This window comes from Cricetulus griseus, unplaced genomic scaffold (assembly GCF_003668045.3).
Source record: "Cricetulus griseus strain 17A/GY unplaced genomic scaffold, alternate assembly CriGri-PICRH-1.0 unplaced_scaffold_1, whole genome shotgun sequence".
NCBI lineage: Eukaryota > Metazoa > Chordata > Mammalia > Rodentia > Cricetidae > Cricetulus > Cricetulus griseus.
Genome location: NW_023276808.1, coordinates 2,916,187 through 2,941,008, shown reverse-complemented (window position 1 = coordinate 2,941,008; position 24,822 = coordinate 2,916,187). Strand labels below are relative to the sequence as shown.

At 37.9% G+C, this 24,822-nt stretch overlaps 2 protein-coding genes across 2 annotated transcripts in view; both read left to right on the top strand.

Moving 5' to 3' along the window:
- Positions 1 to 24,822, top strand: part of LOC113838584 (ephrin-B2-like) — a 665,634-nt gene that overhangs the window by 211,119 nt on the left and 429,693 nt on the right. The window lies entirely within an intron of this gene.
- Positions 5,295 to 6,466, top strand: LOC100764532 (nucleoporin SEH1-like). Its single transcript, XM_027433798.1, is given in 2 exon segments — positions 5,295 to 5,346; positions 5,349 to 6,466. Coding segments are annotated over 2 exon segments (1,170 nt in total).

Here is a 24,822-nt window from a genome sequence, read left to right as displayed (position 1 = left end):
TATCTTTCATATCCCCATTACCTTCACCTCAGGACTCTGTCAATAAAGAATGGCCTGTTGTTTCAAGGCAGTGGTGTACTTTAGTAGTTATTTAGGAATGTCCTTGCTGTAAGAATTTATTTTAAGAATATCCTCGCTATTTGTATTTTACTTAAATGCTACTATCCTCTTCTAAGAATTGGTGTTCTTCCAGTTTATGGTGTTCATCTTTAGAGGAATGTTATGAGAAATTTTAATGTGCTCTAATATAAGTCTCTATGTCTCTGGAGCACTTGGCCATAAAGACTGTTTCACGTTTTCAAACTAATTTTTGAGATTATAAATGCATCATTTTCACCTTGTCTTTTCTGCCTCCAAGCCCTATCACTACCCTCTTGCTTTCTAATCTGCAGCCTGTTTGTCTTTAACCCAGTTACACAGTAGCAAAAGTTACTGTATGACCAAGACTTGTATTTGTTTGCAGGGTTTCCTAGCTCTGAGTCGATGGGTTTGCTGCACTGGACATTGAGTGTGTAATGGACTGTGCACACAAAAACCTGTGCTTTAGATGAGGAACAGGATGTGCTCTTTGAGACAGGAAGAATGTCTAGTAAAACACAATCTTTCTAGATTAGTCCTCTGTTTACTGTGCTTGAAGTGCAGAGTTGGAAGATTTGTGCTGTCTGAATCATTTGATCTTTAATCACCCAGTAAGGAAGCTGCTAATATGAGAACTAGCTTCGTGGCCATAGGCATTGTGGGGTTCTGGGGAGAGTTAGATGTCAGGATAAGTAGTGGCAGGTATTTTTTGGGTTCTTTCCATCCTTCTCTTCTGCCTATGATAAAATGAGTTATAAGACAGACCACAAGCTATACAATGATGAATGTATGATGTTTGGAGTAGGTCTCTTGAGCTATCATTTCATTTATTTATTTAGGTTGTTATTGATTGTCTGTTTGGTTTTCAAGACAGAATTACTCTGTCCTGGGACTCATCTTGTAGAGCAGGTTGGTTTCGAACTCTCAGAAGCTTACTGCCTCTGCCTAACTAAAGCTGGGATTAAAACCATGTCATGCCACTACCCAGTGGGTTTTCAGTTCTGTTGTATTCAGATGGACCATGAGTGAGATTGTAGTTTTGTTGGTCCATGTGTTGACCTGGGCAGTGGCCTTTGTGTATGGATTTACTGGGTAATGCAAGACACCGCAGCCCTGGCATGTGGGGATATAGTTCTTGCAGTATCACTGCCCACTCTTCACTTATAGATACTGCTTTTGGTAGCAGTGGGAAGACTGATTAGATAACTGGTCTTATAGTTTCTAGACATTATGAACATTGCATTCTATTTTCAGGTTTGTATTTTAAATATTGCAAATAGCTTAACAACTTGAATAAAATTGGTGATGTTATCACCTTTCACCAGTACATGATTAGAATGCTTGTGTCTTGGTGGTGTAACTAACCACAATGTTGTGATTCAGTGAACTCTAGTTCCATGAAAGAAAAGGAGTTTCAGGTCTGCAGAGATTTCTCAGTTGCACATGGTGTTGGGCAGGTAGATAGTGCAGAATCCATGTTTTATGCTGTAATCCATGTGACAGGAAGCAGATTTTAAATCATTTTTCTATGCTGTTCTGTGATTGAGCATCACTGGGACTGCATTTGCCTGAAACATGGAATTTCAAGGAGCTGCTGCTCCATAGCAAGAGATCACCTCCATTTCTGGAGAGAGCTCTAGAGCATGGGGCTTCTGTTTTTGGAATAATTATCAGTAGCTTGAGGATCAGAAACAACAGTTCAGCTGCACTTTGAGATAATTTTGTGAAAGTTATGAAGTCTGTGTTTATTTAATTTCTATACACATGAATTATAGGGAGTAGGGTAACATTGGTCAAAATCACACTTTTCCTTTCCTTAGATTTGTCCAATGTTTAAAAGTTGACTTTATTTTTTCCTGTATTGTTTCTTGACTTTTTCTCAACAATGTCTTCATTCTTTCAAAAATGTTTTAAACATTTTTGTTGTAGCTTTGTGACAAATATAGATGACATTTATGTGAATCTGTGTACTGTTTTTCTGTAATCTATAACTGTAATATAGTTATTTAGTTTGTTGAAAGTGATGGACATTCACCAATTTGTCTTCATAAAATTTCTTAAATTATCATTTCTTTAAGGTTTTGTTTGCGGGGTATTTGCTGCAGAATGACAGTTTTAGTTTACTTCTACTTCATCTTTGACGCTTGCCTCTTCTCCTTTCCTGGCATACTGGCATATCAGTGTTTTCCGGTTGTTGTTGCTTTCCTGTTTGAGTCCTTGAAGCTTCAGTGATTGATAGGATCGATATATTGGCTTTGGATTCTTAAAACCTTGTCATATATTATATTCTCTGTCTCTTAAATAGGCTTAAGTGTCAAATGACAAAACCTAGGATCATCTGAGTGAACATCAATTCTCAGATCATAATGTCTGATTTCTGCCTGGGAAAGATTGTGTTGGTTGATAATTTGTGAGGGAGAAGACTCCCACTGAGTTGGCCATGTCTCTGAGCAATTGGGCCTGTGCTGGTTAATAGAGCTTGCTGAGCACAAGACAGTGACAAACCTAAAGAGAAAATTAAGAAACAATGATTCCACATGTTTTATATTCAATGACTCTCTGGAGTTTATCTCCTAAGCTCACACAGTTATAGACACTAACCTAGAAGTAACAACCAAATGTGTTCATTACTTGAGTATCTTTTACTTAGATAATTAATCACAATAAAATAGAAGAATGTTGGTAGTCTGAATGTAATTGAACCCATAAACTCATAGGGAATGGCACACATAAGAGGTGTGACACTGTTGCTGTATGTATATTTGTGAGTGAGTGTGTGTGTGTGTGTGTGTGTGTGTGTGTGTGTGTGTGTATGAGATTGAGAAATATCTTACTACCATATTCACTATGTATTCTAAATTGGCTTGAGTCATGGAGACCTGCCTGTCTTTGCTACAGTACTAGTTATATTCATATCTGAAAATACTTTGACAGACTCCACTGGTCAACAGCAAAAATGACTTTAAGACATATTTCATTGTCCTTTTCCTGGGTCCTCTGGTGAGATTAATCTGGACCACTTCAGTGCATTTTAGAAAAGGATTTCATGATGAGTCAATTATAATCAGAGTTGGAATTTTAAGTTGAGACAGGATTTCTCTCCATATTTTTCACTGTCCTTGAACTCAGAATGCAGATGAGTTAGGATCTGAATTCAAAGAATTTGGTTGTCTCTGCTGCCCAGGTATTGGAATATATGTTGTGTGGTAAAACATGTTATTATATTTTTATTATTTATTTATTTATGTCTATTTATATTTATGTGATTATTTATGTGTGGAAGTTGGGCATGTATGTCACAGCTTTTGTGTAAATATCAGAGAACCCATTTGGGTGTTTATCTTTTACAGTTAGCATGTTTGAGCCAGGGTCTCTAGGTTGCCATGAGACATAAATAGACTTTTCAGGATTTACTCTGTCTCCATTTTATCTGGCATCAAAAGCATTGGATTATAGGCATGTATTTATTTATTCATTTATTTTGCAACACAGTGTTTCTCTGTTGAACTAGCTCTTATAGACCAGGCTGGTCTCAAACTTATGGAAATCCACTTCTCTCTGCTTCCTGAGTGCTGGGATTAAAGGTGTGTGACACCAGCCCAAGCAGTTAAGGGATAGTTTTAAGGTGGGTTCTTTATCTGTTAAACCATTCTCACCACCCATGGATGTTAAGGGATTGTTGTAAGGTAATTACTTTATGTGGTAAACCATTCTCAGTGTTCTAAAGATTTTAAATAGAAATTTTGGAGTGAGTCTGTTTTGAAACACAGTGTCTTTGTAAGGCTTGCCTGACCTAGAACTCATTATTCAGTAGACCTGTGATTTACAGAGATCATCTGTTCTGCCTCATATGAAAAAATATCAGTAAAAAGATTTTTATCTTGGATTTACTAAAGATAGTATGAGAAAAATTGAATTTTCAGTGAGTGTGATCTTGAGAGACCAAACCACATTTAAGAATTGATACAAAGACATGTGACACTTTTTGTAACATTCTAAGTTATATTTCATTGAGTTCTTATAGAATCCTCTCTCTCTCTCTTCCCCTCTCTCTTCTTCTTTCTCAATTTCTCTCTCTCCCCCTTTCTTTGTCTCTCTATGTCATTCCCCCTGTGTACATCTCACTCTCTACATCTATTAGTCTCTGTCTCTTTCTGTTTCTCTTCTTGTGTGCCGTGTGTTCTAGGGATTGCAAAGACTAAAACATGGAGCTTCTCTAGTCCATAACTGTCCAGAATATTGTTAAAAACATAAGTAGAATTTCCTGAATTCATTTCCTTAAATGTGATTGATTATTTGATATTCCTTTTTTTCTCTTTTTGAAAATAGTGAGCAGTTACTCACCTTTTTCACTTAATTTATACCGAAGCTACTGTAGACATTTTAAATGTTGAAATTTTAAAAAGGTGTAGAATTTCTAATTTGAAAGCATTTTATATTATGATTAACATGTGACTTTGAGATCCATGGAGACAAACATCTTGTTTTTAGGGGTTACCTTAAAAGTATTAATCATGTGAATATTTCCCTTAAAGTTACTTTGAATCAGTTTATTTTATCCATTAACAAGAAAGGAGACTAATTCACTTTCTTGGTTGCTACTCAAAATAAAATACCTGAAAATTAATTCATGGACATCTATAAGGCCTCCTATGGATACACTTTTCATAGAGATGTTTGAAATACAATTTTGAGTATTACTCTGTGTCCATATCCTTGTCTTGCTATGGCCCTCTAGGCAGATCCTGGCTTCATTCCTTTTTGACTATTGGGTGATCTTGGCCTCTTAAGTAAGCACATGTTCTTAGAAGATTTCATGAAAAATTTAGCTAGAGTTCATTTGTGTTATATTTTGTCTCCAAATCTTTGTTAATCTCTACAGGTTCCACAAAAGTGAGTAAGGCTGAGTTTAAGATTATTGTGCTGATGACTTAGACAAACTATTATCTTTGTTGATGGTTTTTATTGTTGACTCTTTCAGGTCTGCAGTGAAAAGGACACAACAAGGAAGATATGAAAGTCTCTGTTTTCTTAAGAAAGGAGCACTAATAGTTTCTTATAACAATACATTGATGGAAAAGAGACAGTAATTTTCAAGATTTTAACACCATTAAAGAAAAGGCACGGTGGTGCTCTGTAGCAGTCCCAGTGCGGCTGGCCCCTCTGCCCACCTCTCGCCCTCTAGGAGGCAGGACGGACAGACAGAAGGGGCGGCCATGTTTCTGCCACGCAGCATCGAGGCCGACCACAAGGACCTCATCCACGATGTGTCTTCGACTTTCACGGGCACCGGATGGCCACCTGCTCCAGCGATCAGAGCATCAGAGTCTGGGATAAAAGTGAAAGCGGAGATTGGCATTGTACTGCTAGTTGGAAGACATATAGTGAATCTGTATGGCATGTGACATGGGCTCATCCTGAATTTGGACAGGTTTTGGCTTCCTGTTCTGTTGACCGAACAGCAGCTGTTTGGGAAGAAGTAGTAGGAGAATCAAACGATAAACATCGAGGCCAGAGTCACTGGGTGAATAGGACAACTCTACTGGACAATAGAACATCTGTTACTGATGTGAAATTTGCTCCCAAACATATGGGTCTGATGTTAGCAACCTGTTCAGCAGATGGCATACTAAGAATATATGAGGCCCCAGATGTTATGAATCTCAGCCAGTGGTCTCTACAGCACGAGATCTCATGTAAGCTGAGCTGCAGCTGTATTTCTTGGAACCCTTCTGTCTCTCCTGCTCATTACCCCATGATCGCAGTGGGAAGTAATGACAGCAGTCCAAAAGCAATGACCAAGTTTCAGATTTTTGAGTACAATGAAAACACCAAGAAATACTCAAAAGCAGAAATTCTTATGACAGTCACAGATCCTGTTCATGATATTGCCTTTGCTCCAAATTTGGGGAGATCTTTCCACATTCTGGCAATAGCCACCAAAGATGTAAGAATTTTCACATTAAAACCTGTGAGGAAAGAACTTAATTCTTCTGGTGGTCCCACAAAATTTAAAATCCATATGGTGGCTCAGTTTGATAATCACAACTCTCAGGTCTGGAGGGTGAGTTGGAACATAACAGGAACAGTGCTAGCATCCACAGGAGATGATGGCTGCGTGAGGTTGTGGAAAGCTAATTACATGGACAATTGGAAGTGTACTGGTATTTTGAATGGTAAAGGAAGCCCAATAAATGGGAGTTCTCAGCTGGGAAACTCAAATCCTTCACTAAGCTCAAATACTCCAAATCTTCAAAATTCATTACATGGATCTTCTGCTGGCAGAAAGCACAGCTTAGTACAAGCTAGTCGGAGTAACTTTGCTGTTTTGTTATTTGTTTCATGCACACAGGAATGGAACTCGAGCTCTTTTGCCCTTCCCCAGTGATGATTGATCTCTCCCAAGATGAACCAGCAGCCTAATCAGTACTAAACATAGTCAAAAAGGCCTTTAAAATTACAGTGTATATAATTTTTATACTAGTCAGTTTAATGACACTATAAATGGAGGACTTTTTGTTGAGACATCATTACCAAAACATTTTTTTAATGTTCTGGAGACTAACTTGTGTTTAAAAACTGAAGAGTTTGCTACTATCCTCATAATTAAACTGTTGGGAAGAGGGAAAATCTAGCTTTATTCTAATTTGGATAAAAAAAGAGAACGGACCCTGTTCTTCAATGAAAGCCTAGGAAGGTAGCCCAAGTTTATGACTCTATCCAGCAATGCCCTTAGCTTATTGAAGGAGTAGGCAAAGTAATTCCTTGTCTCAGGAGCAACATTATTCAAAAACTGGTAAGTTTGATTCAAGCTTGGTAGGGTCCACAAAATCATGGCAGATTCACTAAATTTTTAAGTGACTATGCAAACAATAAAGATGCAAAATATAAAGATGATGGATTTTTGTTCTGTGGTCAGTTCTTCACTATAGTACACATCTATGTTTTGGACAATGAAAGCCCAAGTGCAGAGTCTGTGAGAGTTCATTGCATGAAGCAGTGAAGATGAAGCTGAGTTGGCATTTGAGACCACAGGATGTTGAGATACCCATGTTATGAGACATCTGTCATGGAGACTTTCATATCAGGAATTAGCAAACATGTGAGATAGATAAGAACTGAAATCTGGGGATTGTCTCATATTTTGATCATATTCTTATAATGAGGCTTGTGTTTGGAAAACAGGATAGATTGGAGACAGGAATTAGTATGGAGGGGCTGAGAGAGGTTCTTTCTCTGTTTTAGATTGAGAAATGGAAGAAGTAGGAGTCACTAAAGGCTGCTCAACTGGTTCTCTGATCTTTCAGGTTCTTACCCCCATATCTGACTTCTGAAGTTTTCTTAATAAAGATTATTCATGCTGGGTGGTGGTGGTGCATTTCTTTATTACCAGCACTTGGGAAGCAGTGGTAGGTAGATCTTTGTGAGTTTGAGACCAGCCTGGTTTACAAGTGCTGTTTCCAAGAGAGCCTCCAATGCCACAGAGAAACCCTGCCTCAAAAACCAAAACAAACTAATAGATTACTTATATTAACACTTTATGAGCTTCCTTATAATATATGCTCACTAAACTAAAAGGAATAATTAAGACTTCCAGAGATAGATTAAATAATAGATTATTAACTTTATATTTTTTAAATTCTACAGCATTGGGAGATATTAGATAAAAAAAATTTCAAATTCAAGCAACCTATATACTTTAGAGATACTTTGACCTTGGAATAAAAACCAAGATATGCGTTACATCAAGGAAGAGGTTTTGCTTTTGTTTCTACAGGAGAGTGGGGGGAACCCAGTGACTATTGAAAAGGATAAAGATTATATTCAAACACTAAAAGAATTCTTAAAACAGACAGTAGTACATCAGACAGCATTGCCATTCAATCTAAACTAATTAATAAGACTAACAGAGGTTTTTCATTGGATTAAATATAACTTGCCAAAACTAGAAATCTGCAAAGGTATGTTGAGGCAGGTTTTATTTTGTCTTTCAAAACCATAATATTCTCCAAAGAAGGAATGTAAACACCACTGATGTGGTGGTATTTTAGTACTGTTTCTGCAAGTCAAGAGTATGTGTGTCACTGGGTTCTGCTTTTCTGGGACAGTTTTGGATGTAGTAGTGGTATGACTATCATATTTTTACATGTGTAAAAGACATTTATTTACTATGCTCATTACAAACAGGGTTCTGATGCACATATGTGTTTAACAATTAATACCAAAAATATAGTAGAATGCTTTGCAATTAGTGATGGTATGGCCTATATTTAGGCACATGAAAAATTGGGAAAAATAAAAGTTTAAAATATACAAGTCATTGAAAACAAAGTTGTTAAAACAAGCTTCTCAAAAAATATAACTGGTGTTAAAAAAAGTTCCTCACTAGCCTCTCTGTCCAATTTAGACTAGAGTAGATTAGAGTAGCCTTTTCTATCTAACCTTCGAAGCTGACAAGCTGATAAGACCTCGACCTGACTTAATCTGCATCTGCAAAGACAACAATCAAGCTGTGAACCTAACAGGTTGGCTCTCTCCTAAGCCTTTTCACAAACCCTTTTTAAAATCATGTATCAATTTTATTAATAAGGTGTTAATTATTCCCAAATTGTGTGAAAAGAAAACTGAATACTTCATGGGGCCTTAGGTGTGCCCCAACAAAAATTTCATAGTCTTATAAATTCTGGTTTGAAAACAACCTTAAAATATAGTCTTTCTTGGTAGAATGGGTTCATTGTTTACTCACACAAAAGGACATATCATACTTCCTTGTGAACCTTCATGCAAATTACCTGTGCTAGTCTGAATGTAATTGCATCCCATAAGCTCATAGGGAATGACACTCTTATGAGGTTGGTTTGTTGCTGTAGGTATGGACTTATTGACGCAACAATGTCACTAGGTTGGTGTATATTGAAGTCTCATATATGTCCAAGCCATGAACAGTGTCCCAGACCACTTCCCATTGAGAGTGGTCAATATGTGTAATGTCCAGCACCTTATACACTGCCATGTCTGTCTACATTCTACCATGTGGCAACATGGTGATATTTGATAAAACCTCTGAAAATCTAAGCCACCCAATTAAATATTTTTCCTTTAAAAATTAGCAATAGCCAGAGTATAGTGGTCCATGCCTTTAATCGCAGAACCCAGGATGCAGAGGCAGGTAGATCTCTGTGAGTTTGAGACCATCCTCGTCTACAAGAGCTAGTTCCAGGAAGCCTCCAAAGCCACAGGGAAAACATATTTTAAAAAGTAAAATAAAAATTAGCCGTGTACATGTTATCTCTTCCCAGCTATACAAACAAAAACTTGGTCAATACATGATTCATTACCCTTTATAGAGGAGATTTGAGAAACCCTGACAAATTTCCATTTTACAAGATCATATTATACATAGGCTTGTGAACTTGCTCATCATATGTTATTAGTAGAAAACCTAGTATTCAATTATTGCCATTCTTTATTTCTATTTTTTGTGGGACTCCTAACAGTGGGAGCAGGAGTTGCCTTTTTTCTTTTTTTTGTATTTGAATTAGAATCAAGACTGTTTTACATGTCAATCCTAGTTCCCTCTCCCTCTCCTCCACCCCTACAACTCCCCCCAACTAAAATCCTATATATCATATACACTTTCTGCTCTTCCAGCAGGATGAAGCCTTCCATAGGGTGTCATCAGAGTCTGCTGTGTCCTTTGGGATAGGGCCTAGGCCCACCCCTGTGTGTCTTGATACAGGGAGTATCCCTCTATGTGGAATGGGCTCCCAAATTCTACACCTATGCTAGGAATAGGTATGGAACTACTACTGGAGGTCCGGTCGATTTCTGAGGTTTCCTCGCTGAAACCCATGTTCCTGGGGTCTGGATCAGTCCCATGCTGGTATCCCAGCTATCAGTCTGGGGAGCAAGAGTTCCCCGATGTTCAGGTCATCTGTTTCTGTGGGTTTAACCAGCCTGGTCTGGCCCCCTTTGCTCATCACTCATCGTTCTCTGTAACTGGATTCCAGTTCAGTTCAGTGATTAGTTGTGGGTGTCTGCTTCTACTTCCATCAGCTGCTGGATGAGAGCTATTGGGTGGCATATAAGTCAGTCATCAATCTCAATATCAGGAGAGGCATTAAGGTAGCCTTTCCTTTGTTGCTTAAATTGTTAGCTGGTGTCATCTTTGTAGATCTTCAGACATTTCCCTAGTGCCTGATTTCTATTTCATGTCACAATAACATCTATTTACCTCATTAACCCCCGCCCCAACACCCTTAGAGCCTGAAACACAGCCCCTTGTCCTCATTGGGCTCCCTTCTTCCCTCCTGGCTTATCCTGGTCCCTGCCTGCCTCCACCAATGTGGTTGCACCCAATCCATCCATTCATTCAAACATTTATTTAATCATTTATTCATTCATTTATTCATTCATGGACTCCGAGGCAGAAGCCCACAGGCACTTGGGCAAGCTCATGAATTAACTTACCACCACCACCATGCTCGAATCCTGGCCATTCCTAAACTGCAACACTGACAGCTGCCTCCTTGCTGTTGCCTCCATTCAATTCAGTATATCATTCAGCTCTGTCAGTCACTGATTCACTCGCTCATTTGCATACAAAGCCAGCTGGGTCAGCCAACAGTTCCTAGAGACTTTTCCCACTCCTCACAGAGACCTTTCTTGGGACTACATTTCCAAGCCTGCCCTGCTCTCCTGAGCCACCACTTTTGGCGACCAACTCTTGGATTCCGTCCCAGAACGTTAGAAGCCTTAGGCACTGTTACAATTCTTTCTTGTGATTTTGTTTCCTGGGATTGAAGACAGGGGAGGGGAGGGAGGGGAGGATAGTGTAATGAAGAAAGGGTGGCTGTGAATCTCCATCCCTGTGCTGTGTCTCCCACTTGAGCTTTTTATAATTCATTTTGATTTGGTCTGATTTAGATTGCTGCATCCTCAGAGAGGCATTTAGTGTGTAGAAACTTTTCAATTATATCCTGGAGGACAAGGGGAAGTTGCTATGGAGACTAGGAAGATATCAGGCTCTGCAATCTGAGCCAGGGGCCAGTGCTATTGAAATGCAAATCGCTGTAGAGGTAGTAAAGATTCTTTTCTTGTGTGGGAGGCGTGGTCAGGAACCACAATACTGTGACTTAAGCACAATCTAAACCTATGGGAGGTGCTCTTGTCACTTAAGGCTCACTAAGCAATCAATTACCCCATGCAACCTGCCAGTCAGAATAGGTTCAGGGCTCTTCCTGTCACCAGGCTCCAGGCTTGACTTTGAAGAGGAGACAGCGGTTTTGTTTGCTGTGGTCGAGTTGCTGCTGCAGGGAGCTGAGCTGAGAGCTTCATTGATCTGGGAAACAACAAAATGGTGAGCTAGGGGATGCTGTCTACAGATTGGGAGGAACAGATGCTGAGGTGTGGCAGACAGTGTGGTGAGCCCTCCCTGTATCGATGGGGAGAGTGTGTTCAGATTCCCTGTCTTGGGAAATACCTTTCTGCCCATTTAAATTATTAGACATAGGGGGAGGTCTCTCACTATCTTTTCTCTATGGGGTTAATTTGATCAGAGTATTGTGAGCAGCGAGCTGGGTATAGGAACAAATTTATAGTCAACTTAAACAATGTTGGTTTTTTTTTTTCATTTTTCTTTTTGGATTTTTGGAGAGAGGGTTTCTCTGTGTAGCTTTGGAGGCTATCCTGGCACTCACTCTATTGACCAGCCTGACTTTGAACTCACAGAGATCCACCCGTCTCTGTTTCCCAAAGTGCTAGTATTAAAGGCAAGTGCCACCGCCAACTAGAGACGTTTTAAATCTGTTGAGATTTGAATGAAACATGAGTATAGTTCTGTTGGTACATGTGATAACCTGGACAGTGGCTTTTATCCTCTGTGCTTCCCAGGATGGATTTCCTGGGTAATGGGAGACTCTGCAGCCCTGTCATGTGAGGATGTATTACTTGCAGTGTCACTTGTCAAATGTTCATATGTGGGAACTGCTTTTGTTTGCAGTGGGTAGACAGATTAGAGAACTGTAAGTCTGGTTTCTAGTAGTTCTGAGTATTGCATTCCATTTTCAATTTTGTTTTATAAATATTTCAAATACTTTAGGAACTTGTACAAAAATGGTGATGTGGATTGTCTTTCATGAATAGATGATTAAACCACTTGCAACTAACCACAATGATGTCATTCAGTGAAGTTTAGTTCTAGGGGAGAAAAGGAGTTTCTGATATGTAGAGAGAGAATTCTCAAATGTGCATGGTGCTGACCAGGTAGATTGTGAAGATTACATGTTATGTGCCATAGGCCATTAAATCATATTTAATACAATTTTTCTTTTCTTTGCTGATTTTGTTTTGGGGAGTATTTCTTTTTTATTTAAATTAGAAAAAGGCTTGTTTTACATGTCAATCACAGTTTCCTACCCCCCCCTGCTCCACCACTGTTCCTCACTTACCCCCCATTAAATCCCCTTTCTGCTTCCCTGGGAATTTTAGTGATCTTCAAAGTCCATCATATCATGAAGTGAATGTCCTAAGCCCATCTTTGTGTTTCTAAGCTGAGTGTTGCTTTATGTGTAATGGGTTCCCAGAGTAAATTCACAGATGAGTGATAAATACTAATCTACTACCAAAGGCTCCATAGTTCGCCCAGGTCTCATAACTGACACCCATTCCAGGGGGCACAGATCAATCCTATGCTCATTTCCCATCTACAAGTCTGTGGTCCATGAGCCCTCCCTTGTTCAGGTCAGCTGTTTCTGTGTGTTTCTCCAGCTTGGTCTTGATGCATTTGCTTATCACCCATTCCTATCTGAAACTAGATTCCAGGAGTTCAGCTCAGTGTTTACCTGTGTGTATCAGCTACTGGATGAACACTCTAGGATGGCATATAAGGCAGTCATCAATCTCATTATTGGGGAAGGCCATTTAAGGTAACTATTCAACTATTGCTTAGATTGCTACTTGGTGTCATCCTTGTAGATCTCTGGACATTTCCCTAGTGCCAGATTTATCTTGAATCCTATAATGGCTCTGTCTATTAAGGTATCTCTTTCCTTGCTCTCCTCTATTCTTCCCCTGACTACATCTTCCTTTGTCTGCCCTCCTCTTCTCCCCTTCTCTTCTGCTAACTCCCTCTCCACTCTCCCCATGCTCCCAATTAGCTCAGGAGATCTTATCCATTTCCAATTATCTGGGTGACATATATGTGTCTCTTAGGATTTTCCTTGTTTCCCCTCTTCATTGGTGGTTTTGATTGTAGACTGGTAATCCTTTGTTCCATGTAGAATCCCATATATATGTGAATACATATGGTGTTTGTCTTTTCGTCACTGGGTTACCTCACTCAGAATGCTTTCTTCTACTTCCTTCCTTTTGCCTGTGAATTGTAGTATTCCATTGTCTTTTTTTCCACTGAGTAGCGCGCCATTGTGAAAATGTACCATATTTTCTCTATCCATTATTTAGTTTAGGGGCATCTAGGATGCTACCAGTTTCAGTCTATTAAAAATAATGATGCTATGAACACAGTTGAACAGATGTTTTTGTCGTATGAATGTTCATATTTGGCTATATGCCTATGGGTGGAATTGCTGTATCTTGTGGTAGACTGATTCCAATTTTCCTGAGGAACCATTGTACTTATTTCCAAAGTGGCAGTAGAAGTTTTCACTTCTAACAGCAGTGGAGGAATGTTCTCCTTTCTCCAATCCTTACCAGTATACAGTTTAGCTATTCTTTTTTGATTTTAGCTATTCTTACAAGAGCATTATGTTACCTCAGAGTTGTTTTGATTTGCATTTCCCTGATTGCTAAGTATAATGAGCACTTTCTTATGTGTTTTAGCAATTTTAGATTCCTCTATTGAGAAGTCTCTATTTAATTCCTTATCCCACTTTTTAATTGGATTATTTGGTGTTTTTGTGATGAGGTTTTGAGTTTTTTGCATATTTTGAAAATCAGCCTTCTGTCAAATGTAGGATTGATGAACTTATTTTCCCATTCTGTGGGGCTGCCTTTTTGTCTTGTTGCCTGTGTCATTTGTCTTACAGAAACTTTTCAATTTCAGGAGATCCCATTTAGTAACTGTGTATCTCAGTGTTAGTGCTACTGTTGTTATATTCAGGAAGTAATCTACTGTAGAAATTCTATGAGGGTACCTCCTACTTACTTGTCTACTCGGTTCAGTGTGTCTGGATTTATGTTGAAGTCTTAGATCCATTTGCTTTCCTTTGGATATTTTTGTTTGTTTTGTTTGTGTTGCTTTTTTGTTTTGTTTTTTGAGACAGGGTTTCTCTGCAGTGCTTTGAAGCCTTTCCTATACTCTAGTCTGGCTTTGAACTCACAGGTATCCCCCTGCCACTGCCTCCTTAGTGCTGAGATTAAAGGGGCACACAACCAATGCCCAGCTTTCTGATCTATTTTCACTTGAGTTTTGTGCATGTTGATAGTTATGTATATGTCGGCAGTCTTTTACATGCCAGCATCCAGTTGTACCAGTACTATTTGTTGAAGATGCTTTCTCATATTCATTCTATAATTTTGTCTTCATTATCCAATATCAGAAGTTCATAGGTTTGTGGGTCCATATCATGGTGTGCAATTTGATTCCACTGGGCTACCTGTGTTTTTTCTCAATTTTTACTGCAAATTAGAAACAATTATTGATTTTCATGTCAATCCCAGTTCCCTCTCCATCCCTTCCTCCCCTGCCAGGACTACCTGTTTTTTAAATTGACATTCTATGTTGTTTTGTGATTGAGCATAAGCGGGGTTGTATTTACCTGAAACAAAATGAATTATAATATTATATATTACCTGATCTATTGCAAGAGATCAACTCCAGTTCTTGTGAGAGGTCTAGAGCATGATGCTTCTGTATTGGAAGAAATGCCAGTAGCCCAAGTGTTAGAAACAGCAGTTCAAGGGTCATTTTGTGGCAATTTTGTGAAAGTTGTGATGTCTGGGTTTATTTTACTTTTATACACATGGAGTTATAGGGAGATGGGTTACATTGGTCAAGATTACCCATTTCGTTTCCTATGTTTTCTTTGTTCTTTTGATTAAAAGTTAACAATATTTTTCTTGCCTTATTTCTTAGCTTTCCTCACCAACCCTTTCACTCTTTCCAAAACATTTCATATATTTTTGATTGTTGTACCTTTTGACAATTTAGGCCTCATATTATGTGAATCTATATTGTGATTTTCTGTAATGTGCAATGGTAACCTAAGTATATTCATTTGTTTAAAAATGTTGGACCTTCACCAATTTGTCTTCATAAAATTTCTCATGTTATCAGTCCCTGAAGGTTTTGTTTTGGGGGAAAGTTGCTGTGGAGAGACAGGTTTAGATTTTTTCGTCTTTATCTTAGATGCTCTTCCCTTTTTCTGGAATACTGGCATATCGGTGATTTCCAGTTTTTGCTGTCTTCATGTTTGAGTCTTTGTTAAGTGATGGATATGAAAAACACACTGGAATTGGATTTTTAAAACCTTATCATATATTATTTTCTCTGTCTCCTAAAGAGTCTCAGGTATCAACAGAACAAAACCTGGGATCAACTGAGAGACTAAAATTTGAGTGTGTTCTTAGATCAGAATATCTGATTTCTGGCTGGAAAAGATTGTGTTGACTGATGCTTTATGTGGCAATAAGACTTCTGCTGAGGTGGCAATGTCTCTAAGCAAGTGGGTCTGGGATGGTTAAGAGAGGCAGCTTAGCACAAGATAGTGGCAAATCAAAAGAGAATATCAAGACACAATCATTCCACATGTTTTCCCTTCAGACTGACTTGAGTTTCTACAATTCCTACAATGATAGGCCCTGGCCTAGGAGTAACAACCAAATCTGTTCATTACAGTATAGCTTTTATTTAGATAATTTTATCACAGCAAAAGAGAAGAATGTTGGTAGTCTGAATGTAATTGGACCAATAAGCTCATGGGGAATAACACTATCTGGAGCTCTGACTCTGTTGCTATTGGTATATTTCTGAGTGTGTTTGTGTGTGTGTGTGTGTGTGTGTGTGTGTGTGTGTGTGAGTCATTGAGAAAAGTCTTAATATCCTATTCACTATGTATTCCAAATTGGCTTGAATTCATGGAGATCTGCCTTTCTTGCTAACATGCACAGCTATATTCATATCTAAAAATACTTTGACATTCACCACTGGCAGACATCACAAATGACTATAAGATATATGGTCCTTTACCTGGGTCCTCTGGTGAGATTAAGCTGAACCACTTCAATCTATTTCACAAATGATTTCCTGATGAGTCAATTATATTCAGAGTTAGAATTTTATGTTGAGACAGGGTATCGCTCCACATTTTTGGTGGTCCTTGAACTCAGAATGCAGATGAGTTTGGTCTCGAATTCACAGAAATATGATTGTCTCTCCTGCCCAGGTTTTGGAATAGAGGGTGTGTGCCAAAACATCCTATTATAATTTTATTGTTTACTTATTTATATCTATTTATATTTATGTGATTCTTATGTGTGGAAATTGGGCATGTGTGTCATGGTTTCGGTATAAATATCAGAGAACATTTAGGGTGTTTGTCTTTTACAGTTAGCATGATTGAGACAGGGTCTTTAGGTTTCCATGTGACATAAATAGACTTTTCAGGATTTCCTCTGTCAGTGTGGTGGGTCCTCCCTGTATCTGAGGGGAGGAGTGCAGCCAGATACCCTTTCTTGTGATTCCACATGTGGCCCATGTAAATTATCTGACCTAGGGGGAGGTGTCTCACAAACTTTGCTCTGTGGACTTAATATGATCAGAGCATTGGGAGCAGGGAGATGGTTGTAGGAGCAAGTTTCTAGTCAACTTCAACATTCTTGATAAATACATGGAAAGCAGGTTGCCTAACTCAGAGTGGCCTAGTTTTTCCAATATCTTTTTTATATTCAAATCTTTGTGTTTAACTTTTACATGTAATCTCCATCTTAATTTTGTGTAGGATGAAATTCTAGCTTTTCTTTTTTTTTGAGATAACCATAGTTTTGGAAGGTGGCCAATAAGACACCAGGTGACAATTATTTGAAAATAAAACACAGTTGAGTTAAGAACCTACCTCTTCAAGCAAGGCCTTCATTTAAACCCTTAGTAAGGGAGAACCTAATAACAGCCTGGGATCTAGGGCTTGGGAGCTTTCATTGAGGCCTGTTGTATTGACAATAAAATTGAACTCCTTCTCTAAAACCTGCAATATATTTGGGGGGATGTGTAATGGCTTGGGGCCATGAACATTTAGAAGGGTTTTGTCTGTCCTAAGGATAATGTGGCTTTAGTCAGTCACATTCTTCAGATACTCTGTTTCCCTAGTGTGGCATTGTTTGCTAAACTCCTCCTGAATTTCTCCCATTATAATAGTTTTTGATGGCTTCATTTTATTCTCCAATTTTCTATTCTCTCACCCCATTTAAGTAGTACACAAGATACTATTCTTCTTATGAAGCTTAGTTAGTATGGGACATATACTCTGCAATACCTCCCCAACCTAGCATTTATATTTTTCTACCATCTATTTGTCCTGTCTTTCTTATCCCCATGACCTTCAACTCAGGACTCTGTCAATATAGAGTGGCCTGTTGTTTCAAGGCAGTGGTTGACATTAGTAGTTATTTTAGGGATATTCTTGCTGTAAGAATTTATTTTGAGGGCTGGAGGGATGGATCAGAGGTGAAGAGCACTGAGTGTTCTTCCAGAGGTCCTGAGTTCAATTCCCAGCAACCACACGGTGGCTCCCAACCACCTTGAATGAGATCTGGTGGCCTCTGTTGGCATACAGTCAGAAGACTGTATACATAATAAATAAATAAAATTGTTTTTTAAAAAAGAAGTCATTTTGAGAATATCCTTGCCAAAAAATTCCTTCCTATGGGATTGTATTTTACGTAACTGCTACTATCCCCTCATAAGGATGGGTATTTTTGAAGTTTTTGGTGTTCATCTTTAAAGCAATGGTATGAGAAATTTTAATGTGCTCTAATACAAGTCTCTAAGCCACTGGAGCACTAGGCCATAAAGCTTCTTTCAAGTTTTCAAAATAATTTTTTTGATTATAAATGAATCATACTCACCTTGACTTTTCTTCCCCTACCCCTATTATTACCCCATTGCTTTCAAATCTGTGGCCTGTTTTTCTTTATCCCAGTTACACAGTAAAAACAGTGTTTGAATGTGACCTGTGTTTGGTTGCAGAGTTTCCCACCTCTGTGACAATGGATTTGCTGCACTGGACATTGATTGTGTAATGGACTGTGCACACAAAGACTCTGTGCTTTGGATGAGGAACAGGAAGTGCTCTATGAGAGGGGAAGAATGTCTAGTAAAACACAATCTTTCTAGACTAGGCCTCTGTCTACTGGGCTGAAAGTGCAGAGTTGTTAGGTCTGTCCTGTCTGAGTCATTTGATCTCTGGTCATCCAGTAAGGAAGTTGCTAATATGAGTCACAGCTGGGTGGCCATATGCATTTGGGGTTCTTTGGAGAGTTAGTTGTCAGGATAACTAGTGGCAGGTATTTTGTGGGTTCTTTCTGTGGTTGTCTTCTGGCTTTGCTGAAATGAGTTGTAAGGAAGATCACAAGCTATACAATGCTAAGTGTATGATATTCAGAGCAGTTCTCTTCAGCTATCATTTAATTAATTAATTAATTTATAGAGTTATTGTTTGTCTGTTTCATTTTCAAGACAGGGTTATTCAGTCTTGTAGAACAGGCTGGTCTTGAACTCTCAGAAATCTTGCTGCTCTTGACTGCCATGTGCTGGGATTAAAGGCATGTACTAACACCACCACCCAGTGAGGTTTCAATTCTGTTGGACTCAGATGGATTCAGATGAATCATGAACCAGACTGATGTTTTGTTGATTCATGTAGTGACCTGGGCAGCAGCCATTGTCCTCTGTGCCTCACAGTATGGATTTACAGGGTAATGGGAAACACTGCAGCCCTGTCATTGGAGGATATAATAATCGCAGTGTCACTGTCCAGTGCTCACATACAGGCATTGCTTTTGTTTGAAGTTGGAGGTCAGATTATAAAACTTAAGTTCTGTTTTTTGGAACTTCTGATTCTTGCATTCCATTTTCAGGTTTGTCTGATAAATAAAGCAAATAGATTAGGAACTTGTAGAAAAATAGTGAAGTGCATCATCTTTCCCCAATACATGTTTAGAATACTTGTAACTTGTTGTTGCAACTGAGAACAGTGACGAATTCAGTGAAGTTTAGTTACAGGTGAGAGAAGCAGCCCCTTATGTGCAGAGATAACTCAAGTGTGAATGGTGCTGAGCAAGTAGATAAAGCAGAAACCATGTTTTCTGCCATAATCCATGGAAGCATATTTAAAATTATTTTTCTTTTTTGTTTTCTTTTGTTTTTTATTCTCAGAGCATTAATTAATTAATTTTTAATTATAGTTCTGTCTCCCTCCCTCCTTCCCTGTTCCTCACCAACTGCCTATTCCACACACTTTCTGCTCCCCACGGAGGGTGAGGTCTTTCATGAGGGTGAGGATCTTCAAAGTCTGTCATCATTTGGAGCAGGGCCTAAGCCCTCCCCTTTGTGTCTACACTGAGAAAGTGTCCTTTATGTAGCACGGATTCCCAAATCCATTCATGTTCTAGGGATAAATACTAATCCATTACCAGAGGCCCCATAGATTGCCCAGGCCTCCTAGCTGACAACCACATTCAGGGAAACTGTATCAGTCATAGGCTCATTTCCCACCTATCATTTTGAGGTCCATGAGCTCCCCGTTGTCCAGGTCAACTGTTTTTGTGGGTTTCTCCAGCCTGGTCTTGATCTATTTGCTCATCACTCCCACCTATCTGCATCTAGATTGCAGCAGTTTACCTCAATGTTTAGCTGTGGGTGGGTGTCTGCTTCTGCTTCATCAGGTACTGGATGAAGACTCTTAGATGGCATATAAGGTAGTGGTCAAATTCATTATCTGAGAAGGGCATTTAAGGTAGCCTCTCCACTATTGCTTAGATTGTTAGTTGGTGTCATCCTTGTAGATCTCTGGACATTTCCCTAGTGCTAGATTTCTCTTTAAACTATAATGGCTCCCTCTATTATGGTATCTCTTTTCATACTCTCCTCTATTCTTCCCTGACTCAATCTTTTGGCCCCTTAATGTCCTCCTCTCCCCTCCTTTTCTCAATTCTCTTTTTCATAACTCCCACTCTTTCCCTCATGCTTCTAATTAACTCAAGAGATCTTGTCCCTTTTCCAATCTCTGGAGTACGTGTATGTCTCTCTTTGGGTCCTCCTTGTTTCCTATCTTCTGTTTTGGTGTGGATTATTGGGTAGCCATCCCCTGATCCATATCTAAAACCACTATATGACTGTATACAAAGCATGTTTGTCTTTTTGTGACTGGGTTATCAAACTCAGGATGTTTTTTCTAGTTCCATCCATTTGCCTGTGAATTTTAAGATTCTGTTGTTATTTTGCTGAGTAGTACTCCATTTTATAAATGTATCACATATTCTTTATACATTTTTCAGTTGAAGGGCATCTAGTATGCTTCCAGTTTCTGGATCTTACAAATAATGCTATTTTGAACATAGTTGAACAGATGTCTTTGTTGTATGAGTTTGCCTCATTTGGGTATATGCCTAAGAGTGGAAATGTTGGATCTTAGGGTAGACTAATTCCTATTTTTCTGAAGAAATGCCATATTGATTTCCAAAGTGACTTTATATGTTTGCACTTCCACCAGCAGTAGAGGACTGTTCCCCTTTCTCCATAGCCTCTCCAGCATAAGCTGTGGTTATGATTTTAACCATTCTGACAGGAGCAAGATGGTATCTCAGAGTTGTTTTGATTTGCATTTCTCCCATGGCTAAGTATGTTGAGCGCTCTTTCAGGTGTCTTTGGTCATTCTAGATTCCTCTATTGAAAGCTGTCTATTTAATTCTGTTCCCCACATTTTAAGTGGATTTTTTGATGTTTGGGTGATTAGCCTCTTAGGTTATTTGTATATTTTGTTAATCAGGCCTCTGTCAGATATGGGGTTGGTGAACATCTTTTGCCATTCTTTGGTCTGCCATTTTGTCTTGTTGACTCATTCTTTGCCTTACAGAAGCTTGTCAGTTTCAGGAGTTCCTACTTATTAATTGTGCATCTCTGGGTCTGTGCTACTGGTGTTATGTTCAGGAAGGTGTCCTCTATACCAATTGTTAGAGAGTACATCCTAATTTCTCTCCTAAGATTTTCAGAGTGGCTGAATTTATGGTGAGGTCTTTTATCCAACTTAATGATCTATCTGTAGTCTTCTACATGTCAGCATCCAGGATGCCAGCACACTTTGTTGAAGATGCTTTCTTCTTTCCATTGTATAATTTTAGCTTCATTGTCAAAAATCAGGTTTTCAAATGTGTTAATCCATATAATGGTTTTCAACTTGATTCCATTGTTTAACTGTCTTTTGAATTATTTTCTTTGTTGTTTTGTTATAGAGAATCTGTGGGGCTGTATTTACCTGAAACAAACTGAAGTATAAGCATCTGTGTATCCATAGCAAGAGATAGCTTCTCTTCTGGTGAAAACAATTGTTCTTAGACATTGACCTCTTATACCTTGTATGCCTCACCATTTTGATGTTGTCTTCGCAACTACAACTGTATTGATCCTGGAAATTGCCTCTATCTTATGTTTCTGTTAGAGATATAAAACAACTTATTCCTCTCAATAAAACAGTCATATCTTTTTCTTGCTGTGGCTTTCCAGTCCAAGCCTGGTTCAATCATTTTTGATTCTATTATGATGTTGCTGTACTAAGTAAGCACAGGTGCTTAGAAGATTTCATGAAAAAAAATTAGCTAGAGTTCATTTGTGTGATAGTTTGGCTCTGAATTTTATTAATCTTTAAATGTCCCAAAATATGAGAAAGGCTGAGTTTGAGCATAATGGCCTGATGTATTAGACAAAATACTGCTTCTATTAGATGGTGATTAATGTTGTGTCCTTCAAGTCTACAGTGAAAAAGTCAAAGGTAAGAACAAATCAAAAGTCTCTGGTTAGGAAAAATAACATTAGATAGTTTCTGATGGCAGTCCAGTGATGGAAAAGAGACCGCAATTTTCACGCTTTTTAACTCCATGAAAAAATCCCCAGACATGTATTTAAAGTCTAGGTAGGTAGCCCAACTGTAAGACTCGATCCGGCTAAGCCTTTAAGTTATTGAAGGACTATCCAAAGTAAATACTTATCTCAGGAACAACATTATACAAAAACTGTAGCAAACTTGATCCAGGCTTGGTAGGGTCCATCAAATCACGGCAGAATCACCTGTTTTACTGATTATGGAAACAATAAAGATGGACCATGGAGAGATTGGAGACAGGTAGTAGTAAGGTGGGGCTGAGAGGATCTAGCTCATTTTTAGATTGAGGAATGGAAGAGTAAGAGTCACTGATGGTTGCTAAAATGGTTCCCTGAACTTTCAGGTTCTTACCCCCATATCCTACTTCTGATACTTTTCTTGATGAAGATTACTTATATGAACACATTATGAGTTACCTTAAAAGACATGCTTAATAAAAAGAAAGGATAATTAAGTAAGCCAGAGATAGATTAAAGAATGAATTATTAATTTTATTTAAATGCTACTGAAAAAGAATCAACAGCATTGGAAGATATTAGATGAAAAATACGCTGCTAAATTAAAATTGTGTACTTTAGAGATATGTAGAACTCAAAATAAAAAAAAGAGATATTTGTATATCATTGAAGATATTTTCTTTGGTTTCCACAGGGAGGGAAATACAGTAACCATCAAAAATGATATAGATTATATACAAACAAAAAATAATGCTTCATTAAAATTGACAATAGTTAATCAAATGGCATTACCATTCAGTCTAAACTAATTCATGAGACTAGCAGATGTTTTTCCTTGGATAAATATAACTTGCCAAAAATATAACTCTGCAAAGGTATGTTGAGAAAGGGTTTTGTTTTTACAAAATCATATAAACCTCCAAAAAGGAATGTAAAGACCACTGGAGTCTTGTGGTTCTAGGATTGTTTCTTCTTGTGAGTGATGTCACTGGGTTTTGCTTTCCAGGGACGCTTTTGGATGTGGGAGTGGTACTGACTAGTTGGTTTTACATCTCTAAAAGACATTTATTTACTATTCTCATTACAGTTAGGCTTCTTATTCTCATATATGTTTAATGATTAATAACAAAAATATACCAGAATGCTTTGGAATTAATAGTGGTATGACTTTTAGGGACATGAAAAATGGGCAACATAAAATTTTAACATGTCGAAGTTATTGGAAGCAAAGTTGTTAAAACCCACATCTCAAACATATAACTGGTGTTATAGAAGTTGCTCACTAGTTCTTCACTGCTCAGTTTGAGGATAATGAACAACCTTTTAATTATTCCCACATTGAGATAAATGCAGCTGAATACTTCATGTAATTTATTGTGGGGACTTATGTGTGCCCCACCAGATATTTCATGGTCTATTAAATTCTGGTGTGAAAACAAACTTATACTTTTAGTCTGTCTTATTTGGATGGGTTCATAGTCAACTATCACAAAATGATATATCACTCTTCCTTGTGAAACTTAATTTGTTGTACTTGTGGTAGTCTGTATGTAATTGTCCCAAATAAACCCTTAGGAAATGGCATTCTTAGGATTGTGACTTTTGCTGTAGATATGACCTTGGTGGTACAATTGTGTCAATGTAGAGGTGTTCACTGAGATCTTATATATGTTCAAGCCATGAACAATGTCACAGACCACATTCCCTTGCCAGTGCTCAAGATGTACATTGCCCAACTCCTTCTATAGCAGCATGTCTGCCTGCATATTACCATTTTACACCATGGTGATACTTGATAAATCCTCTGAAAATAAAAGACACCCAATTAAATGTTTTTCCTTTAAAAGATTAGCCATATACATGGTATCTCTTCATAGCTCTAGAAACCCTAAATTAATACATGATTCATTACGCTTTATCGCGGAAGTATGAAAAACCCTGACAAATTTACTTTTGAGAAGATCATATTTTACATAGGCTTATATACATGCTCATCATGTGTTATTAATATAAAATCTAGCATTCAATTATTCTCATTTTATTTCATGTATCATACAATAACAACTTTTTAACTCAATGTGTTGATAGCACAACAAATAATATTATGATCATGTATCAAATACTACCTTTTATTTTTTTCACCCATGTAAACTTAAAAAGAAATCATATTACAAAATTTTCACCAGCATACTTGAAAGATTTGTAACTATTAATAAAAACATTGTTAAAAATCACTGGTCATTGTAAAATTACTTTAATAGACATTATTTCAACTTCCAGATTGGAGGCATAGTATTTAGAGTACAAATACCTCAATTTAGAGATAACTAGCTAAATCTAAATTAGAAAAGTGTTCAAGAAAATATTGACACTGATTTCATAGAATGATATGGTAGAGAAAAAACCATGTAGGAATATCAACAATGCAAAATTTCTCTCACTTTCAGTTTCCTTGACATTTAAAGAAATATGCAGACAATTGTTTGGAAGATCCCTCTTGTATAGTAAACTGTCATGCTATGAATATTCAGCTAATGGCATAGAATGACATGTTTACTAGAATGTGTTTTAAAAATATTGAATATATACTATTCATTAAACTATACAGTATGAGTTTTAGGCTAGCCAGAGTTTTTTTTTTTTTGAGACAGGGTTTCTCTGTGTCTCTGGAGGTT